The 22,237-nt window shown below is 47.0% G+C and overlaps 1 protein-coding gene across 1 annotated transcript; it reads left to right on the forward strand.

Annotated features, from left to right (window-relative positions):
• Positions 1–91: 91 nt before the first annotated feature.
• On the forward strand, positions 92–21,647 carry MSH5 (mutS homolog 5). Its single transcript, XM_055330513.1, has 26 exons — positions 92–458; positions 970–1,106; positions 1,496–1,655; positions 1,909–2,032; positions 2,522–2,602; positions 2,787–2,849; positions 3,660–3,781; positions 3,956–4,065; positions 4,306–4,341; positions 4,866–4,948; positions 5,696–5,741; positions 9,951–10,113; positions 10,194–10,256; positions 15,793–15,921; positions 16,218–16,290; positions 16,433–16,542; positions 16,781–16,861; positions 18,458–18,545; positions 18,760–18,949; positions 19,067–19,193; positions 19,624–19,773; positions 20,125–20,199; positions 20,398–20,541; positions 20,746–20,883; positions 21,036–21,106; positions 21,329–21,647. Exons 3-26 carry the CDS (start codon positions 1,509–1,511, stop codon positions 21,438–21,440), a joined length of 2,526 nt encoding a protein of 841 aa, XP_055186488.1. The 5' UTR covers positions 92–458; positions 970–1,106; positions 1,496–1,508; the 3' UTR covers positions 21,441–21,647.
• The last annotated feature ends 590 nt before the right edge of the window (positions 21,648–22,237 follow it).

Consider the following 22,237-nt stretch of genomic DNA (forward strand, 5'->3'; position numbering starts at 1 on the left):
AACAAATATTAACTTAGTGGGTGCAAATATTAATTTAGAGCTGTTGGCACAGGTTTAATTGATGTAACTTATCTCCACTCTCCAGAAAAAAACGCAACTCCCCTCTGCTGCTTTAGCCCGCCCCACAGAACACCCCTACACCAGTTCCCTGGGCTCTGGTGCAAGCTCCACTTCGGACTTTCTAGCAGGCTCTACGTCGTGTCAATCAAAGGCCAGAGGGGATTTACCCCAAAGATTCAGATGCAATGAAACGCCGGGACACCTGCACCCCGATGTCTCTAGCAGCCATGTCCACAATAGCCAAACTGTGGAAGGAGCCTCAGTGTCCATCGAAAGATGAATGGATAAAGAAGATGTGGTCTATGGATACAATGGAATATTCCTCAGCCATTAGAAACGACAAATACCCACCATTTGCTTCGACGTGGATGGAACTGGAGGGTATTATGCTGAGTGAAGTAAGTCAATCGGAGAAGGACAGTGTATGTTCTCATTCATTTGGGGAAGATAGTGAAAGGGAATATAAGGGAAGGGAGAAGAAATGTGTGGGAAATATCAGAAAGGGAGACAGAACATGAAGACTCCTAACTCTGGGAAACGAACTAGGGGCGGTGGAGGGGGAGGTGGGCGGGGGGTGGGGGTGACTGGGTGAAGGGCACTGAGGGGGCACTTGACGGGATGAGCACTGGGTGTTATGCTATATGTTGGCAAATTGAACACCAATAAAAGATAAATTTATTTTTTAAAAAAATCTGGTAAAATGCTCAACCTACAGCCTGGTAAACTATATGTACTGAATAAATGTCAGTCACTAAGAAAGAAAAAAAAAAAACCAAAGGCCAGAACCAGGGAAGGCCAGCGGCGCCGGCGGGAAGTTTGAACGTTCTGGCACCGCCCCATATGCGAACGGGCCAATCAGCGTCCCGCCACCCAGCAACCGCGGCTCTCCCCCCCCCGTTCCATCTCCAGGCAGAATCCGGATCCCTCGGGCCAATAGCGACTTAGAGGGGCGGGGCGTGTGCGTGCGCACCCCGCCCTCATGCGGATACGCCCCTCTAGGCCGCGTGAGGCTGTAGTGACGGACTCTCGCTCACGTAGCGACCCAGGTGACTGAAAACGCGGGAAAACGCCGCTAGTTGGCCACGGCTGGGGTGGGAACGCCGCAAGGTTAGGGCTGCGATCGTGGTTGTGTGTGGTTGGCCATGGCGGAGAGAGGAGCCGTGCAGGCCCCCGCCCCGTCCTCCTGCCAGAAGCAACCACCCCCACGTGACTGACAGGAGGCCGGGCGAGTGGAGGTCTGCACCGTCTGGCTTCAGTGACGTAGCTCAGACGTCCCGGGTCAAGCCGGCCCGGCCCTCGCAGCGAGGGCCGTGCGCCTCAGCCCAGAAGTTCTGGGCTCTGCCCGCGCCCAGAAGTCCTGAGTGGATTTGCGTCCCTGCGCACCCCGACCCCGGCCTCCCGGCTCCTGAACTGACTTCGTCTTCTGCACCCACAGAGCCTCCGAGGCCATGGCCTCCGTCCGAGCGACCCCAGGCAGGACGCCGCAGGGCCCGCGGCCCCAGGCAGCCTTGGCCACCTGTTCCAGCCCGGCCCCCGTGCAGGGCCACGGGGAGGCCGAGGAGGAGGAGCAGGAGCAGGAGCAGGAGCCAGCGGAGGTCTCAGGGCGGCCATGCGGGAGCTTGGACCCCAAGAGCGGGGCGCTGGTTTGACCGTCGGGATGCTGGAATAAATGGGCTGGAAAGGGCTAGCTAGTCGCTGCCTCTGCTCAGTTACACACTGACTGAATGGGGGGTGATGATGCCTATCTCAGGGATTAGATAAAATGATTAAAATTAAGCAAGACATGACATAACCCTGCACTTACCAGCAGTTCAAGCCTGTTTTCTACCCCCCACCCCCTCGGGACAGATCCATCTGTGCGTCCTGTGGAATTCAGGATACTTAGGCATTGCCTATTATGACACCAGTGACTCCACCATCCACTTCATGCCAGATGCCCCGGACAACGAGAGTCTCAAGCTTCTCCAGAGAGGTGGGGGCAGAGGCCTGAGTTCCTCTACTTTGGGACTGAATGTGTATTTCATTCCCGTATCTTCACTTGACTCAATCTATTTTAGCAATTCACTCCTAGAGGCTCTCTGTGTCATTTATAGAAATGCATTTCATTATTCAACGAACGTTTATTATGTGTTTACAGTGTATCAGGTGCTGGAGATATAGTCCCAGGCAAACCAGTCATGTCTGTCCTTCAGAGGTTTATAGTCTAGTGACATCTCCAGGCCACTTCTCTTCCCTCCTGCCACCCTGCCCATCTTACTACTCTTTTCCAAAACTTCATGCCTGCTCCTATGCTGCCAATGTGTAGAGCACTCCTTACTTTTAGAGAGAAGAAGTGAGGGTGTTTTGTTTGTTTGTTTTGAGGAGGGGCTTAGAAGAGAGAGATAGTAAGGGGAGGGCTATGGGCTCCCCTCTTAGAGGATAAGGATCCTTTAACTCATTTGGTCTCCATTCTCCTTCTAAGTATTGGATGAAATCAATCCCCGGTCTATTGTTACGACTGCCAAACAAGATGAGAATATGACTCGGTTTCTAGGGAAGCTTGGTAAGGACTGGGTGAGGGGGAAAAATGAAAATGGGGAAAGACTAAACTGTGGAATATTCCAGGAGGCTAAAGGGTCTTGGAAGGAGCTACAGCTAGGAGGCTAGAATTGGGTGAGCGCAGAGTGGGACAGAAGCAGGGGACTGAGATGTCCAGACTGATGGCCCTTTCTTTGTTTCCCCTACAGCATCCCAGGAGCACAGCAAGCCTAAGAGACCTGAAATCATATTTCTGCCAAGTGTGGATTTTGGTACTTCTTTGCTTTGCCCAGCTCCCCATCCCAGCTTCCCTACCCTTTCTCCTTACTCCAGCCCCATCATCAGAAGTCTCCCCCAGCCTTATCTCATCCCAACCCTTGTGTTCTCCAAGCCCCATAACCAGTGTCTTTAAGATCTCTCCTGCTCTCTACCCTTTAATAACCTGAATCCTAGTGAAATTTCCACATAGACATGTCTAGGGATGAGGGCCTTCCATGAGAAAGAGTGGTGACATTTTATGGATAGCTTGGATTGTTGGAATTTTCACTTTTAAGACAAAGCCCCTTGTCCCTTAAAAAAAGAAGGAAGGAAGGAAGGAAGGAAGGAAGGAAGGAAGGAAGGAAGGAAGAAAGAAAGAAAGAAAGAAAGAAAGAAAGAAAGAAAGAAAGAAAGAAAGAAAGAGGCTGACTCTGATGATCCCTAAGGCACTTCCATAAGCTTCCCAGGCTTGCAGAAAGAATAGGGAATGTTCTTTCCTAATTAGATGTTGAGACACTAGTGTTATTCATTCCACATTAATATGATCTTTTTGACTCCAAATCTCAAATTCCAAATGGATATCCTACCTTCCTGAGTCACTTATCTTTCTCAAGTTGTGCTCTCAGCCAAAGATCTTTATATTAAATGTAAAAATAAAGAGATTTAGATGGGAGTCTGAAGATTTGGTTCTTGTTTCAGCTTTCCATTAGCTGCCTGTGGCAGCTTGGTCACATCATCTCTCTTGCTTCTATTGTCTTGTTCTTAAAATGGGGTGGAAAATTGGGGCTACAAGACCTTTCCCTCCTATGCCTCCCCCCAAATAGGCCTGGAGATAAGCAAACAGCGCCTCCTTTCGGGAAACTACACCTTCATTCCCTACTCCATGACTACCACTGAGAAAATCCTCTTCCTCTCCTCCATTATTCCCTTTGACTGCCTCCTCACGGTGAGAAAGGTCCTGGAGATGAGGGTTGGGATGCAGCAGGATGGAGAAATCCATTCCTAGGGTTGAGTCCTGGGAGGTACTCGTCCAGTCCTGGAAAATAATAGCTTCCCCTGGCATTATCCAGCCTCGAGGACATTGGAATTGACCTCAACTCCATTCCCGATCCCCTCCCAGGTTCGGGCACTTGGAGGGCTGCTCAAGTTCCTGGGTCGAAGAAGAATTGGGGTTGAACTGGAAGACTATAACATCAGCGTCCCCATCCTGGGCTTTAAGAAATTTGTATTGTAGGTGATTCACCCTAACCTCAAGCAAAGTTAGGTGGGATTGGGAGGCCTGAATAGTAAGACAGGGTTAGGGGTGGGGGAGTGGGTAGTGACCCATCAGGTAAAGTGCTCTAGGACACACAAGAGCACCTGAAGGGGGTGTGGAGCTCTGGGGAGAATACTGAGAGGAGTGGAATCTAGCAGTGAACTCACACTGCCCCTACCCCATCCACCTCCCTTCTGCTTGTTTTCTGTCCTCAGGACCCATCTGGTGAGCATAGATCAAGACACATACAGGTAAGGGGAAGCAGGCTGTTGTCTCATGGGAGGGAGAAGGATTAAGTTTAATGCTCTAATAATCCTAATGAGGCTCCAGTTTCTTTAATCCTGGGGTTATTAAAGTCTGTCTCCTTGAAGTAAAGGAAGAGAGAGTGAGGATAAAGGAAGAAAATCACAAAGGTGCCAAATAGGTATCCTACCTTCCCGAGTCATTTATCCTGAAGAGAAAAATGGAAGCAGAGAGGAGTGTGGGACAGACCTTACAACAACCCTTGATCTCGGAGTGTGTTCCCCACCTCCATTCCATTTTCTCAATTCCCTTTAAAAACCCAAGGTACCAGGATGCTTGGGTGGCTCAGTGGCTGAGCATTTGCCTTTGGCTCAGGGCATGATCCAGGTGTCCCAGGATCGAGTCCCACATAGGGCTCCCTTCAGGGAGCCTGCTTCTCCCTCTGCCTATGTCTCTGCCTCTTTGTGTCTCTCATGAATAAATAAATAAAATCTTAAAAAAAAAACCAAGGTACCCCATTTCTCCCTGACAGTGTTCTGCAGATATTTAAGAGTGAGCCCCATCCCTCGGTGTACAAAGTGGCCAGCGGGCTGAAGGAGGGGCTCAGCCTCTTTGGTAGGTATGTCCCTTCCTTCATCCCACACTACAAAGCCTGCCAGAAAAGTGACTGCCTCCAAATATGTGTCCCAGCCCCTCTCTTTCCAGTTCACTCCCACTGCCAGGTGTCTCTTCCACTCCAGTACAGCTGTCTTATCATTTTTGTACCCTCCCTGAGCTTGGGCATCTCCCCTCACCCACCATTGCCCAGTGTCATTTGCATATCATCACTGACTTTGCCAATTCTATGTTTGTTCCTTGGGCTTGTATGGATGTTTCTGCCAGTCGCGCACCTGTCCAAGTCCTGTGTATAGAGGAGAGTTACATAACTGCATAACTGCATGTTTTATTGGCACTGAGTCTTTATCAGTTGTCTCTGGCTTTAGGGTATAGTAGGGACATCGCCCCAAGTTTCCACATGGTTTTACTGTGCATATCTCAGTGGATTGTGTCTAATGTTTACATATATGTGTTGAGCTCTTTGTTGAATCCAACTACAACCACTCTGTGTATTTTTCTGGCTGACTGCTCCTGTGAGTACCCATTCCTCCCCTAAGCCCATGTAAGGTAATCCTGGCTCAGACTTGTGGCCAGGCGCTGGTTTTAGCTGCCTTTGTGTCCTGTATCTGGGGAACGCCCCCAGGTCAGCCTGCCCAACACCTGAAACCTCTGGCCCAGATGCCTTGGTTTATACACATCCACACATTCCTTTCCCTGCCCCTGCCTTGTAACAAACTTGCTCCCTGCCCTTGCTTTTCCCCACAGGAATCCTCAACAGATGCCGCTGTAAGTGGGGAGAGAAGCTGCTCAGGTGAGTCTCACCTGCCATAGGCTCATGCATGCAGTCTACGGGCTCACCACACACCACTCCATCTAGTAGTAATAAAAACAACTGCTATTTCCCAAATGCTACCTAAATGCATTTAATCCTTATAACAACCTCATGTGGTAGCTAGTATTATCCTCATTTGATGTTGTCAGCACAGATACACATATGCCCATTGGTCATACAGACTTGCATACATAGGCAACAGAAACAGCCACAGAATACTAATTCATACGTGGTAGTATCTTTTTTTAATTGAAGTATAGTTGATAAGCACTATTATATTAGTTTCAGGTATACAACATAGTGATTCAACATTTATACACATTATGAAGTGATCACAATAAATCTAGCTGCCAGGGATCCCTGGGTGGCGCAGCGGTTTAGCACCTGCCTTTGGCCCAGGGCGTGATCCTGGAGACCTGGGATCGAATCCCACGTCGGGCTCCTAGTACATGGAGCCTGTTTCTCCCTCTGCCTGTGTCTCTGCCTCTCTCTCTCTCTCTCTCTCTCTCTGTGTGACTATCATAAATAAAATAAATAAAATAAATAAATAAATAAATCTAGCTGCCATCTGTCACATGCAAAGTTGCTACAATATTGTTAACTATTTCTTAGGCTGTATATTGTCTTTTTTTTTAATAACTAGAAGTTTCTACCTCATATGGTAGGGCAGTATATTTTTAAATATTTTTAAATTTTAAGTACAGTATACTCCTCATTGTAGGGCTTGAACTCACAACCCCAAGATCAAGTCACCTGTTATACCAACTGAGCCAGCCAGGCACCCCATATGGTACTATCTTTATTTTTTATTTTTTTTTAAAGATTTTGTTTATTTATTCATGAGAGAGACACACACACAGAGGCAGAGACACAGGCAGAGGGAGAAGCAGGCTCCATGGAGGGAGCCTGATGTGGGACTCGATCCCGGGACTCCAGGATTGCACCCTGGGCTGAAGGCAGGCACTAAACCGCTGAGCCACCTGGGGATCCCTTATGGTACTATCTTTAATTATAAAAACCATACTTCAAATTTGAGCTATTCTTAAAAAATTTTTTTTTGAGCTATTCTCTAATGACTTTCAAAATTGTGTCTCTAGCTCTGACCTCCATATGTGGAATGCTCACTGCATATCATCACCACTTGTAATTTCCATAGGCAGTTCAAACTCAAAGCATCTAAACTGATGCCCACTGGGCCTGTTCCCCTTCCTGCATCCTTTTTTTCTGGCTAATGGCATTGCTGGCAATACTGTTTCTCAAGCACTGAATCTTGGATTGATGCTTCTCCATCATCCTTCATATCAATTATTCACTAAGGCCTATTGATTCCACCCTGAAATGTCTTTCAGCCATCTCTCTCCACTGCTAATTCTGGCTCTAATCATTTCCAATCTGGAGCATTGCAGTCACCTTCGAATTGGTCTCTCTGCCTCTAATCTCTTCTTTTTCTAATCTGCCCTTCATTCCAAAATACTTGTCATTCCAAAATGGATCTCTATTTTGGAGGTGCACTCCACTTTTTTCTTAAACCTTAAGTAGAAACAAAATAACAAACCTCAGGAGGCTTCCCCATTCCCTGTCAGATGAGCATCAGCATCTTTAGCCATATGATGTTCAGGGCCCCTCCTATTCACCTCACCTTAAATTTCCAGGATTATCTTCCCAGCCCTGCCTAAATCCCTCCTCACTGGACCCACCTTATATTCTGGTCGTTTGGGCCATTTTCTACAGTGGAAATACACCACGCCTGTGTTTATGCAGTTCCTTCTATGGAAGATTTTTCCCTTGTTCACTTGTCAGAATCTGTCCTCCTCTTGAAGGTGGCAAGCCTTCTGTCACCTGTTCGGGGAAACTTTCACAGGCACCTGGAAGCAGACTGACCACCTTCCTGCCTGCTTAGTGCCTGTTTATGTTTTCTGGCTGCACTGTTCCATTAGGTTGGAGTCAGCAGTCAGTGAACCTGCTCACTCATAGCTGTGAGCTCCATACAGTGGTCATGTCTGTTAACGTCGGTGTCTAGCACATGGCCTTGGATGTAGTAGCACCCAGCGAGTGAGCATGGTACACAGATGCAAGCACATTGGTCCCATTGTCTCTACAAGCTCAGAGCTGAAGACTTTGCTAGCCCACAGATGCACAATTCTTTCCTCACCTCATGTGCCCTGCACTGTGTGTCTTTTGGCGGTTAATTTAGGATAATGTCTGAGGTTGTCTCCAGGTAATTGGGATGAGTTAATTACCCTCGCATTCTACAGGTGCAGATCTCTCATCTCAGCCAGGGATGAGAGCAAAAGAATTCTTAGAGAAGAACAGAGTTAAATGCAGAAAGGAATGCCAATCCCCCAGGTAGGATCCAGTAGGGCATGGACTCATAACCTGAATTATGAACTAGGGGCCCAGTTGGCTTACAGCAGGACGGGGCACCAGGACGGTGACTGGATGTCACAGTGTGCTCTGAAAAGCACTGCCCTAGTAGTCTGGAGACCTGAGTTGGAGACCCAGCTATACTTCTTACTAGCACAATAACTTTGGACAAGCTGCTTATTCTCTAAGGGCTTCATTTTCTCGGCTGTAAAATTAGGAGATTTAGCTCGATTACGATATCTCCTGGCACTAGCAGTACATGAGTCAGAAAAACCTCAGGATTTTACAAGATAGATGGCTCGGTGAAGCTTGTGCTTTCCAGAATGGGGACAGGTATTCACAGTCTGGCCTACACTGCTGCAGGTGGAGCTGTCTGTGGCTAAGGAGCAGAGGTGCCTAAAACCCACCCTTAAATCCCACCCAGCCCTCTGCTTCACTCCCTGGGGTGTTCTTTTTTTTAATTTTTTTATGATAGTCACACAGAATGAGAGAGAGAGGCAGAGACATAGGCAGAGGGAGAAGCAGGCTCCACGCACCGGGAGCCTGACGTGGGACTCGATCCCGGGTCTCCAGGATCGCGCCCTGGGCCAAAGGCAGGCGCCAAACCGCTGTGCCACCCAGGGATCCCTCCCTGGGGTGTTCTAACCCAGGGTAACTGGCCTTAGGCTATAGTGTGAGATACATATCCTCAGGCCCCAGTGTCTCCTCAGGTTGCTTCTTATATAAAATAGCATGGCTAAATGTCCTGCTCTAATGCAGAAAAGAATTCATTGTCTCACAGGTCCTTGCAGAGTCACACTCTTCATAGCCATAGAGAGACAAGGACATCAGACAAACCCAGATGAGACATTTATTACCATATACTAATTTAATTTATTAGAAAATACCTCAGACACACAATAGTGGAAGTAATGATGATGATGATATAAACCTCTGTGTTTGCACCTGCATATTTAAGAATATAACATGTTACTAAAGGGGTGCCCTGCTGCTGGCTCAGTTGATAGAGCACGTGACTCTTGATCTTGGGGTTGTGAGTTCAAGCCCCACAATGGGCATAGAGCTTACTTAAAAAGGTTGGCGGTGGGGGGGGTGTCACTGGGTGGCTCAATTGGTTGTCTGACTTTGACTCAGGTCATGATCTCAGGTCCTGGGATGGAGCCCTGCATCAGGCTCTTCACTTTGCAGGAAGGCTGTTTTTCCCCCTACCACTCCCCTTGTTCATGCGTTCACTCTCTCAGATAAATCAATAAATAAAAGTTTTAAAGAGTCTTAAAAAAAAAAGACAATGTTATTGACACCTCTTAAGTGTCCCTTCCCAACCCTTTCTTCTCTGCAGAAGTGACCATTATCATGAATTGAGGACTTACCATTCCCCATGGAATGGTTATATACTTTTACAGAACAGGAAAAGATGTCTGTACTGTCACACCCAGAGACACTTACAGCTAAATGCAGATAAACTCATGCTGACTCACCCTCTCTTACTCAGCTGCAGAGAGAGCTAGAATGTTGGCACACAAATACCTCAATATGTTGCTCTCCGTCTAAATATTGACAAGCTCTGTCGCATATCCACATGGAGTGACACATGGTCACATCCATCAAAACCACGATAAACAGAGTCATGCTCACATGCAGAGATTTTTAGTGAATATGTGTAAACATACCCATGTGGATAGGACACCGTACTTGCCAGTACAGATACATTTCACCCCAATCCCCAGGGACCTCCAAACACACATTTTTCACAAATTGAAATCAAGACAATGATGAGAACAGATGTAACTTCTGGTCCCTCCCTACTTCATCCCTCACTTCCAGGCTGTGGTTCACACGTCCAACTCAGGATCTGGAAGAGCTAAATTCTCGGCTGGATGTCATTCAGTTTTTCCTCCTACCTCAGAATCTGGACATGGCTCAAATGCTGCATCGGCTGCTGGGTCATATCAAGAATGTGCCTGTGAGCCCAGGCCAGGGCAGGGAGGTAGGGAAGGAGCACTGGGATTCTTGGGGGCATTAGAATGGAGGAGAGAAGACAGCGGCCATCCCCTTGTCTGACTGTAGCTGATTCTGAAACGCATGAAGCTGTCCCACACCAAGACCAGTGATTGGCAGGTTCTGTACCAGGTAAGGCTCCCCTTCAAAACCCATAGTTCCAAGTTAAGCCCCTCAGCAGGCGATCCAGGCCCTCTGCACTTTACTCACCCGGTCCGATTTTATCTCAACAACAACTTTGTATCATAGAAATTATTAAAAAAATTAGAATAATATAACAAACCCCTACATGCCCACCATGCAGCCTGAATACTTTGACTCATACCAATCTTGTTTCATGTACATCTTCTTCCTCTTTCCCCTCTCTGGATTATTTTGAAGCAATTCCAGACATCATATCATTTCACCCATAACTATTTCAGTATAATTTCTAAAAGAAAATTACTTTTTTCTTTTAAAGATTTTATTTATTCATTCATGAGAGACACACACAGAGAGAGGCAGAGACACAGGCAGAGAGAGAAGCAGGCTCCATGCAAGGAGCCTGATGCGAGATGTGATCCCGGTAATCCGGGATCAGGCCCTGAGCTGAAGGCAGGTGCTTGACTGCTGAGCCACTCATGTGTCCCAAGAAAATTACTTTTGGGGCAGCCCGGTGGCGCAGTGTTTTAGCGCCACCTTCGGCCCAGGGCCTGATCCTGGGGACCAGGGATCGTGTCCCATGTTGGGCTCCCTGCATGGAGCCTGCTTCTCCCTCTGCCTGTCTCTGCCTATCTGTGTGTGTGTGTCTCTCATGAATAAATAAATGAAATCTCAAAAAAAAAAAAAAAGAAAATTACTTTTAAAAAAGAACAATACCATGATCTTACACAGCGCAGCTCTTGAATATCATCAATTATCTGATGTTCACATTTCTAATCCTCTCTTAAATGTCATCATTTTTTTAAAATTACTTTTTGTTTAATTAGAGTGCAAATGTGTTCAACATATGGTGATGGGATGATGTCTCTTGAAGCCTCCTCTGTGGGTTCCTTTTCATTTCACTGTTCTCTCTCCATCTCTACCTCCATCTTTAGCTCTCTTTCTTCCCCTTGCAAGTTATGTGGTGAAGAAGCTGGATTGTTTCTCCAGTAGAGTTTTCCTTAACCTGGATTTTGATGATTACATTTCTATAAATTAACAGTTGAATCTAGAAGATTGAGCAAATCCAAGTTTGATTTTTTTCAATACTGTTTTATTTTTTATTTATTTATTTATTTTTTTAAAGATTTTATTTACTTATTCATGAGAGACAGAGACACAGGCAGAGGGAGAAGCAGACTCCATGCAGGGAGCCTGATGTGGGACTCGATCCTGGGACTCCAGGATCATGCCCTGGGCCAAAGGCAGGCGCTAAACCGCTGAGCCACCCAGGGATCCCCTTCAATACTGTTTTATAAGTGGAAGAATATAATGCCTTATATGTCTGTCTCTCCTTTTGCGATGTTAGCAGCTTTTGATGTTTGATACTGAAGTTCCTTAGGGACTGCAAGGTCATGTTATTCCATCATTCTTTCTCCATGTATTATTCAGAATGTTTCTGTAAAGAGAAGCTTCATCTCAACTGCCTTTTGGTTACCCAGTGGTACATTTCATATTAAAGAAATTGCTTGATTTCCCCCCCTGCCTTCACTTACCAGCTCTCTGCATATAGGAAATTATTAGTTCTCTAACATCCTCCAAGGTAGCCAGTGTGTTTTTTGTTGCAGTTTTTATATCATCACAAACTCAGATTTACACATGTGTTTCAGTCCACGGCATTTTTAATCTTTCTACGTGTTCAGATTATTTCCTCTGTGGCCGATGGGAGCCTCTTCATGTTGGTTTCTGAGTCCTTTTAAACATGACCCCAGTAGGTGTCCCCACTTGATAGTTTCTCTCCTGCTCTCTGGTTTGACGCTATGTACCAGATATATCATTTACATCTACTGCTTCTTTTTTAAAATTTTATTTATTTAAGTAATCTCGACACCCAATATGGGGTTCAAACTCACAACCCTGAGATCAAGAGTTGCATGCTCTACTGACTGAGCCAGCCAGGCGCCCCTACATTTGGTTCTGAACCAAAACCAGACATTTCTCCAAAGATCCCCGATTCCTTTTAGTAAAAAATAGTATTTCTCTATTACAGTTTGAATACCAGAGGGTGCACAGCATGTTTTTTTTTATTGCTTTAAAGGCTTTTCTGCAAACAGATTTAGGGTTTTTAAAAAGTAAAATATGGGGGCAGCCCCGGTGGCACAGCGGTTTAGCGCCACCTGCGGCCTAGGGCATGATCCTGGAGACCCTGGATCAAGTCCCACATCGGGCTCTCTGAATGGTGCCTGCTTCTCCCTCTGCCTGTGTCTCTGCCTCTCTCTCTCTCTGTGTGTGTGTCTCTATGAATACAATAAAATAAAAATAAATCTTAAAAAAAAAAAAGTAAAATATGGGAACACCTGGGTGGTTCACTCAGTGGTTGAGCATCTTGCCTTTGGCTCAGGGCCTGATTCCGAGGATCCAGGATTGGGTCCCACATTGAGCTCCTCGCGTGGATCCTGCTTCTCCCTCTGCCTGGGTCTGTCTGTCTCTCTCTCTCATGAATAAATAAATAAAATCTTTTTTAAAAAGTAAAATACATAATAAATTGGTACTGATAGCAACAATTTAAATTCAGAAGCACAGGGATCCCTGGGTAGCGCAGTGGTTTAGCGCCTGCCTTTGGCCCAGGGTGCGATCCTGGAGACCCGGGATCGAATCCCACCTCGGGCTCCAGGTGCATGGAGCCTGCTTCTCCCTCTGCCTGTGTCTCTGCCTCTCTCTCTGTGTGTGACTATCATAAATAAATAAAAATAAAAAAAATAAATTCAGAAGCACAGGGTTCTTACCTTGTATATTCCTTTACTATCCTCTTCAACATCCCTTCTTCCATAGTGGAATTCTGGTTCTCAATAACACTAGGAATGGTAAGATTAGAATATCACTCATTTGCCTTTTCTTATATTACTTCCACAACAATCTTAGTAGGAATACCAGCACTACTACCGATGATATTGTTATTGAAAATAATTTAAGATTTTTGGAGATGAAGAGGGAAGTTCTTTTTGTCCTAAGGATAGAGTCAAATTACTGTGTTTTAGTCACTTGGAATAGCTCCTCTCTGTGTGGTTGTCACTATCTGAATATACATTTACATTCATTTGTTTCATTCTGTTTTTGATTCTTAGAGACTGGGTTTTACAATTTAATTTACTTTTGTACTCGCTTCAGCAGCACATATACATTTTAATTTACTTCTATAATTATGTAAAATATTTACACAATTCCAAATGTAATCTCCCAAACAAGGAATAGGCAACTAATTCTAGTTTCTATCTTTTGCCCCCTTTCTACCTATAGGTAACATTTTCTTTAAAAAAAATTTTTGAGGTTGGGATGCCTGGGTGCCTCAGCTGTTGAGTGCCTGCCTTTGGCTCAGGGTGTGATCCCGGGGTCCGGGATTAAGTCCCACATCAGGCTTCTTGTGGGGAGCCTGCTTCTCCCTCTGCCTGTGTCTCTGCCTGCCTCTTTCTCTCTCTCTCTCATAAATAAAATCTTTAAAAAGTTTTTTTGAGCTTTATCATTCTGTTTTGTTTTAATTTCTTATTTATTTTTATTTTTTTAAGATTCTATTAATTTATTCATGAGAGACACATGAATTCTTTTTTTTTATTTTTAAAGATTTTATTTATTTATCTATGAGAGACACAGAGAGAGAGAGAGAAGCAGAGACACAGGCAGAGGGAGAAGCAGGCTCCATGCAGGGAGCCTGATGTGGGACTTGATCTCAGGACTCCAGGATCATACCCTGGGCCAAAGGCAGGTGCCAAACCGCTGAGCCACCCAGGGATCCCAAATTCTTTTTTAAAAAACAATATAAGGGGCAGCCTGGGTGGCTCAGTGGTTTAGCGCCACCTTCAGTCCAGGGTGTGGTCCTGGGGACCTCGGATCAAGTCCCACGTCAGGCTCCCTGCATGGAATGGAGTCTGCTTCTCCCTCTGCCTGTGTTTCTGCCTCTCTCTCTTTCTCTTTCTCTCTGTGTGTCTCTCATGAATAAATAAATAAAATCTTAAGAAAAAAACAAGAAGTGAAGAAAAGCTGCAAAAATTGTACAGGGTGTTCTAATATACCTTTTCAACCAGCTTCTCTCTCTCTCCTCTCTCTTTTTAAGATTTTATTTATTTATTCATGAGAGACACAGAGAGGCAGAGACACAGGCAGAGGGAGAAGCAGGCTCCATGCAGGGAGCCCGATGTGGGACTTGATCCTGGGACTCCAGGATCCGAGGGCAGATGTTCAACTGCTGAGCCACCCAGGCGCCCCTCAAGCAGATTCTCTTAATGTTAACATCTTATAAAAAAAAGTTAACATCTTATATAATCATAGTACAATTACCTTATAACTACTTAATTTCATGAGTTATAATGCAATGCTTATTTTTGCTCAGATTTTTCTAGTTTAGATCCTTGAGAGTTCTTCTGAGATTGACTTTTAATATGCCCAGATTGGCTTTTCAGATTCAGATAGGCTTCCCCCCCACCATTTTATTTATTTATTTGACACAGAGAGAGAGAGCACAAGCAGGGGGAGGGGCAGAGGGAGAGGGAGAAGCAGGCTCCCCACTGTGCAGGGTGCCTGATGTGGGGCTGTATCCCAGGATCCCAGGATCATGACCTGAGCTGAACTCAAGAGTCAGACACCCAATTGACTGAGCCACCCGGGGCGCCTCATTTCCTTTTCTCTGTAAAGATCTCCCCAACGATGTTAGCCTTTATTAGTCATATTCTCTGAACTTCCTTACTAATTTTTAAAAAGATGTTATTTATTTATTCATGAAAGACACGGAGAGAGAGAGGCAGAGACACAGGCAGAGGGAGAAGCAGGCTCCATGCAGGGAGCCCCATGTGGGACTTGATCCCAGGACTCCAGGATCATGCCCTGAGCCTAAGGCAGACGCTCAACCCCTGAGCCACCCAGGCATCCCTTCCTTACTAATTTTAGTTAGTCCCATAACTTGATCAGTTTGTTTTGTGGGTAGGCATTGTTTATGTTGCTCGTTTGTTATCTTCAGGGCTGGATTATAAGCCCTTTTATTTATATGCTTTGTATGTGCTCTGCTTCTGAGTAAAGCTCAGTAGGTGTCTGTCTAACTTGGGCTTCACCCTGGGGACTTAGCTGTCAGTGGCTCTCGCTCCTTCTTTCCTCCTGCTCCCTCACCCCAGTGCTGTATTGCCTCTTCTGCTCAAGTACTTTCCTGCCTATCTCTTGCCCCGTTTTTTTCTCCTTCCTTCCTCAACATGAAATTCTCTCCTTTATTAAGGCACCTATCACTTTATTTTGAAATCCCGTGGGTTTGTTTCTTCTCCCTCAACAGACTATGAGCTCATGTGGGATGGGGCCACATTCTAGTTCTTTGTGGCCTCACTGCTGTGAGGAGTGTGTGTGGAGTGCCTGACACAGAGTTTTACAGATGCCATTTCCTTGCTTACTATTTCTTCTTTGCCTTTGAGACCTTGTGTCTTTCTTATTGTTCTCCCCTGATGCTGTCTGTTCTCCTCAGTCTGTCCCTGTCCCCTCGCCTCAGCCCACCTTCTGTCCACTTCTGCTGTAGACTGTGTATAGTGCCCTGGGCCTGAGGGATGCCTGCCGCTCCCTGCCCCAGTCTATCCAGCTCTTTCAGGACATTGCCCAAGAGTTCTCTGATGACTTGCACCATATTGCCAGCCTCATTGGGAAGGTGGTGAGTGGAAGAAAGAGGCAGAGCCCCTGGGGACCCAGGGGAGGGAGGTGGGATTGGCAGATGGAGGAAGCCTGGGCTCTGGGGAACATGGCGAGAGCCATGTCTGGGAGACGTTAAGGGTCACCTGGATGACCAAAGAATGGAATGGTGAGAGGAGGTGGAAGGATATCAGAGATGCATTTGGAGAGTTAGAGTTAAAGCAGGAGATGCAAGGAGAACAGGGGTGCAAGGAGAGGTGAGGGACTGGACTTCAGATGATTCTGGCCAATGAGCAACTGGATTTTTTATCTCCTCAGGTGGACTTTGAGGGCAGTCTTGCTGAAAATCACTTCACAGTCCTCCCCAACATAGATCCTGACATTGATGAGAGTGAGTGTTGGGTGTGCAGCTGGGCCTGTGAGCCCAGTGATTGGGGACCACCATCAGTAGGTGGCCACTACAACTGGGGATAACCATGGCCAACAGGGCAGGAACCTTGCTTTTGACACCCACATGTCTTTCACCCTCCTAGAAAAACGAAGGCTAATGGGACTTCCCAGTTTCCTCACTGAGGTGGCCCGGAAGGAGCTAGAGAATCTGGACTCCCGTATTCCTTCATGCAGTGTCATCTACATACCTCTGGTGAGGGCAGAAATGTGGGCATAACCCCCAGGGATCTTTTATGGGAGATATTAAACTTATGAAGGACACACTGCTAGATAAGAAAACTCCTGGAGAAGTCTGAAGAATATGAACACCCTATGATAGCTTTAGGCCCCTGAGGGAAGCCCTGGAGAATACAGGGATCTCTGGCATCTTCCAAAGAGATAGGGTGCCCAGTACTTTACTCCCTGTCTTATCTCCTCTTCACTTTCCTCAGATTGGCTTCCTTCTCTCTATTCCCCGCCTGCCTTCCATGGCAGAGGCCAGTGACTTTGAGATTGAAGGACTGGACTTCATGGTAAGACCCTTGACCTCTGTATTGGAGTGCTAATAGAAATAAGTCCGCAGCTGAGAGAGGGCTGTATTCTATCAGCACTGCCCAATGAGGGATGTCTCTGCTATAGTTTTACTTTGATCTTTACCAGCTCTGAGATAAATGGGAAAGAAATGAAAGACCTGTTCTCTAAAACCTTGAAAGAAATTGAAGATGACACAAAGAATTGGAAAGACATTGCATACTCCGGAGTTAGAAAAACAAATATTGTTAAAATGCCTATACTACCCAAAGCAATCTACAGATTTAATGCAATCCCCCACCAAAATACCAACAGTATTTTTCATGGAACTAGCAGAAACCATTCTAAAATGTATATGGAACATAAAAGACCCAAAATAGCCAAAGCAGTCTTGAAAAAAAAAACAAAAAACAACTGGAGGTATCACAATTCCAGAGTTCAAATTATATTACAAAGTTGTAGTAATCAAAACAGTATGATGCTAGCACAAAAATAGACACATAGATCAATGGAACAGAACAGAGAGCCCAGAAATAAACCCACTAATATATGGTCAATTAATCTTTTTTTTAAAGGATTTTATTTATTGGGGTGCGTGGGTGGCTCAGTTGGTTAAGTATTTGCCTTTGACTCAGGTCATGATCTCAGGATCTCAGGATCCTTGGATTGAACCCCATGTCAGACTCCTTGCTCTGTGAAGAGTGCTACTCCTTTCTGTCTGCCCTTCCTGCCCCACTTCTGTGCGTGCATGTGCATACTCTTTCTCCCTCTCTCTCTCTTTCTCAAATAATAATTAAAATAAGGCTCCCCTGGTCAATTAATCTTTGACAAAGCAGGAAAGAATACACTGTGGGGAAAAGACTGTCTCTTCAACAATGGTGTTGAGAAAATTGGACAGTTACATACAAAAGAATGTGTGTTGAACCTACTTAAGATTCTCTCTCCCTCTGTGCTCCTTTTCCCCTGCCCTATTCTCTCTCTCTCCCTCTGTCTCTCTCTGTCTCTCTCTCAAAAAAAAAAAAGAATGAATATTTAAGAGATAAACTTATAAAGAAAATAAGGAATTGATTCCCAGAAAAGTCAGAAGAGAGGTTAATTTTGAGGAGTCGGAGAGGGGTGTAATTAGGATGGTTCTCTGGAGTAGCCACCAAAATTTTAGTTTTTTAACCTACTTTATGACCTACGTGGTTGATTACAAGGGTATTTGCCTCATTGTAATTCCTTAAGGTATACATTTGTTTTATGCAATTTCCTATGTCTATTTTTATTATTTTTTAAAAGATTTTATTATTTTATTTATTCATGAGAGGCACAGAGTGAGAGAGGCAGAGACATGGGCAGAGGGAGAAGCAGGATCCCTGCAGGAAGCCTGATGTGGGACTCAATCCCGGGACCCCAGGATCACGCCCTGGGCCAAAGGCAGATGCTCAACCTCTGAGCCACCCAGGCGTCCCTGTCTGCTATGTTTTTAAATAAAAAGGTTTCTTTTTTCTTTTTTTTTTTTTTTACAAGAAAAAAGAAGTCAGGCTGGGGCTGAAGGGGGTGTTAGAGGAGATGGAGATGAAGGATGCAAAGCCCACTTGAGCCCTTGTTTCCAGTTTTTGTCAGAGGGGAAGCTGCACTATCGTAGCGCTCGAACCAAGGAGCTGGACGCACTGCTGGGGGACCTGCACTGTGACATCCGGGGTGAGGAGAAGCAAAGTCTTGAGGGGAGCAACCAGCTCAGAGGCTCATTTCTTCCTGCTCTCTCACTCGGGCTCTGCACCTTTTCCTCTGAATGTCTCGGGGTGACTCAGTATCTGCAAGCCTCTTTCTAGGGCTCTCTGCTGGCTTCTCTGCCTCTTCTTCATTTTCCCCTGGAGCTGATGCCTGGCTCCCTTCCCACCCCCACCACCCCTAGACCAGGAGACCCTGCTGATGCACCAGCTGCAGTGTCAGGTGCTGGCACGGGCTGCTGTCTTCACCCGGGTGTTGGACCTGGCCTCCCGCCTGGACGTCCTGCTGGCTCTTGCCAGTGCTGCCCGCGACTATGGCTACTCAAGACCCCGTTACTCACCCCAACTCCTCGGGGTCCGGATCCAGAATGGCAGGTAAGAGCAGCAGGGGGTGGAAGCAGGGGCACATGGGGCCCAAAGGCCCTATCTTCCGGTGGCTTGGTTCATCTAGATCCACAGGCCATGTGTGAGGGAACTTTCTACCCACTGCAGACATCCTCTGATGGAACTCTGTGCCCGAACCTTTGTGCCCAACTCTGCAGAATGTGGTGGGGACAGAGGGAGAGTCAAAGTCATCACTGGACCCAACTCCTCAGGGAAGAGCATATACCTCAAACAGGTGAGGAGAATCCTGGCACACTAGGCCTCTGGCATCTTCTGCATTGTCTCCATCTCCCACTGGCCTGCAGACACAGGTTCCTGCAACTCCTCCCTGGTGTTCCGACCCGACCCGTCATGGAAAGACGATGGTGCACACCCCCTGCTCCTCACATGTTCTCATCCTTTACCTGAGGGAGAGTCGTGGTCTAACGGGTCTCTCTGTGGCCTGAAAGCCTCTCCTCACCTCTCGATAAGTCCATGCTGTCCCCAAGTGTGCCTCTGCCCACGCCCCCACCCTCTCGCCTGATTCTAAAGAGAGCTGAGGGGGCCATTCTCTTCTGTTAAGTGGTGTCCATCCCTCCTTGATCTGTAATTCACCCCTCAGCCTCGCCTCACCTTCACCATGGCCCACACCACCAGGTGCCAGACCCTGTCTCCTCCATATTTAGGTAGGCTTGATCACATTCATGGCCCTGGTGGGCAGCTTTGTGCCAGCAGAGGAAGCCGAAATTGGAGCTGTAGATGCCATCTTCACGCGAATCCATAGCTGTGAATCCATCTCACTGGGCCTCTCCACCTTCATGATCGACCTCAACCAGGTCAAAGGGAGCAAAGGGGGGTGGGACTGGGGGAGGGTGTTAATGAGGAAGGAACTCTATCCTTGAAAAAGGATCAGAACCAAAAGACATTCCCTCTGCTGCATGCTTCTCCATTAGGGGCAGGGAGCACCAAGTTCAGAGACTGGGAGAATCAATACCAGAAAACGTTACTGAACTTTTGCTCTGCATGAGGCATTTTTGGCAAAGAAGGGATGCACAAAACGAGTCTCGCCAGTCCAGACGGGTGGACACACATACAGCGGCTTCCCTCACAGGCAGACTCTGGTCAGCGGGTTCCTTACAGGCCTTGAGTACTACTGAAACTCTCCCTTTCCACCCGCTGCCCAGCAGGTGGCGAAGGCAGTAAACAATGCCACCAAGCAGTCCCTGGTCCTCATTGATGAATTTGGAAAGGGAACCAACACGGTGAGGAGACAAACTGATGAGAAGCCAAGGAGGGGAGGACAAAGGGGCGTGAGGGTAACGCTGGGCCATGGGAGAGGAGTGGGCGTGTGTGGGCAGAAAAGAAACAGAGAAGTGCAAGATGGGGTCGGCTAGGGCAGGTGGACAGGTACACACGGGGGTGCCTGTGCTTCAGTACCCTGATGCCTGCCCTGTGCACAGGTGGACGGGTTGGCGCTCCTAGCTGCCGTGCTTCGACACTGGCTGGCACTTGGACCCACGTGCCCCCACATCTTTGTGGCCACCAACTTTCTGAGCCTTGTTCAGCTCCAGCTGCTGCCACAGGGGCCCCTTGTGCAATATTTGGTAAGGATACCTATCCAGCTCTCTAGGGATCCCTCAGATGAGCAGTTGCCAGAACCCAAAACAGACTCCTCCATTAGAACGGGGGTGCCCGGAGCACAATACTGCATCCTTCCTCTCTCTCACTCTCCACAGGGATTGGCCAAGGGTTTCAGGGCCAGATGCAGAGTGATTGATGATACTCTGTCCCCTTCTGTCTCTTTTAAGACCATGGAGACCTGTGAGGATGGGGACGACCTCGTTTTCTTCTATCAGGTGTGTGAAGGTTTGGCCAAGACCAGCCATGCCTCCCACACAGCTGCCCAGGCTGGACTTCCTGACCAACTCCTTACTCGTGGCAAGGAGGTGAGATCCAGAGGTCAAACCCTCCATCAGGGCTCCCTACCATTGTCCCTGCTCCTCTCAGGGGCCTGGGTTTCTGGGTCCATGGGACTTCTGATCCTTATTTCTGGTTCTCTTACCCACCTTCCCCACCCCCACCCCCTTCTTATCACTAGGTCTCAGATTTGATCCGCAGTGGGAAACCCATCAAGCCTGTCAAGGAGTTGCTAAAGAAGCAAATGAAAAAGTGAGTGTGTGGCCCAGTGTCCTGGTTCTTTCCAGCATGTTCTGCAGCTCTTCTCCCCTTTCAGGGCCCCAGACAGCCTCTTTGCCCTTCAAACACCCATGATTTGTTTCCAAAATCCCTAAATTGTCCTGGGCCCCCTGGGCCGCAGCCTCTCCCCTACTGCCTGGGGACTCAGTTTTCTATTCTGCCATAAATAAATCCCACTGTCCTCTTTCCCATCAGTTGCCAGATGTTAGTGGATAAATTTCTGAAGCTGGATTTGGAAGATCCCAACTTGGACCTGGACCTTTTCATGAGTCAGGAAGTGCTGCCTGCTGGCACTGCCATCCTCTGAGACCCCTTCCTTGGCCCTGCTGCATGCACTTTAGCTGTTTCCTCATCTCCCTTGGACCCACAATTCTGTTTTCCTGGAAATTTTGTTCCATGTTGGGAATAAAGTTGACTTCAGAGAAAGTTATTGTTTCTTTAACCCAGCTAATACAAAACAAAAGAAGAGAAATGAGATGAAACATCAAGCAGTAGTCCGCATCCAGAGGGTCCTGCCCTGCCTCATTAAAAATACAGGGACATGGGTAGCCTGGGTGGCTCAGCGGTTTAGCACTGCCTTCTGCCCAGGTTGTGATCCTGGAGCCCCAGGATCGAGTCCCACGTCAGGCTCCCTCCATGGAGCCTACTTCTCCCTCTGCCTGTGTCTCTGCCTTTCTCTATTTTTTTATTTATGATAGAGAGAGAGAGAGAGAGAGAGAGAGGCAGAGACATAGGCAGAGGGAGAAGCAGGCTCCATGCACCAGGAGCCTGACATGGGACTCGATCCCGGGTCTCCAGGATCGCGCCCTGAGCCAAAGGCAGGCGCCAAACCGCTGTGCCACCCAGGGATCCCTCACTCTCTCTCTCTTGCTCTGTGTCTCTCATGAATAAATAAAATCTTAAAAAAATAATAAAAATAAAAACACAGGGACATGGAGCACTAAACCACACCTCATGTGTGACTCTTGATCTTGTGGCCATGGGTTAAAGCCTCATGTTAGGTTTAGAGATTACTAAAAACAAATCAACTTCAACATATACACATACACACACAATAACTATGCTGTAGGGAGACCCTTGGGTTCCACCCAGGGGGACTTCATG

Source organism: Nyctereutes procyonoides, unplaced genomic scaffold, assembly GCF_905146905.1.
Source record: "Nyctereutes procyonoides isolate TBG_1078 unplaced genomic scaffold, NYPRO_anot_genome, whole genome shotgun sequence".
In the NCBI taxonomy this organism is placed as follows: domain Eukaryota; kingdom Metazoa; phylum Chordata; class Mammalia; order Carnivora; family Canidae; genus Nyctereutes; species Nyctereutes procyonoides.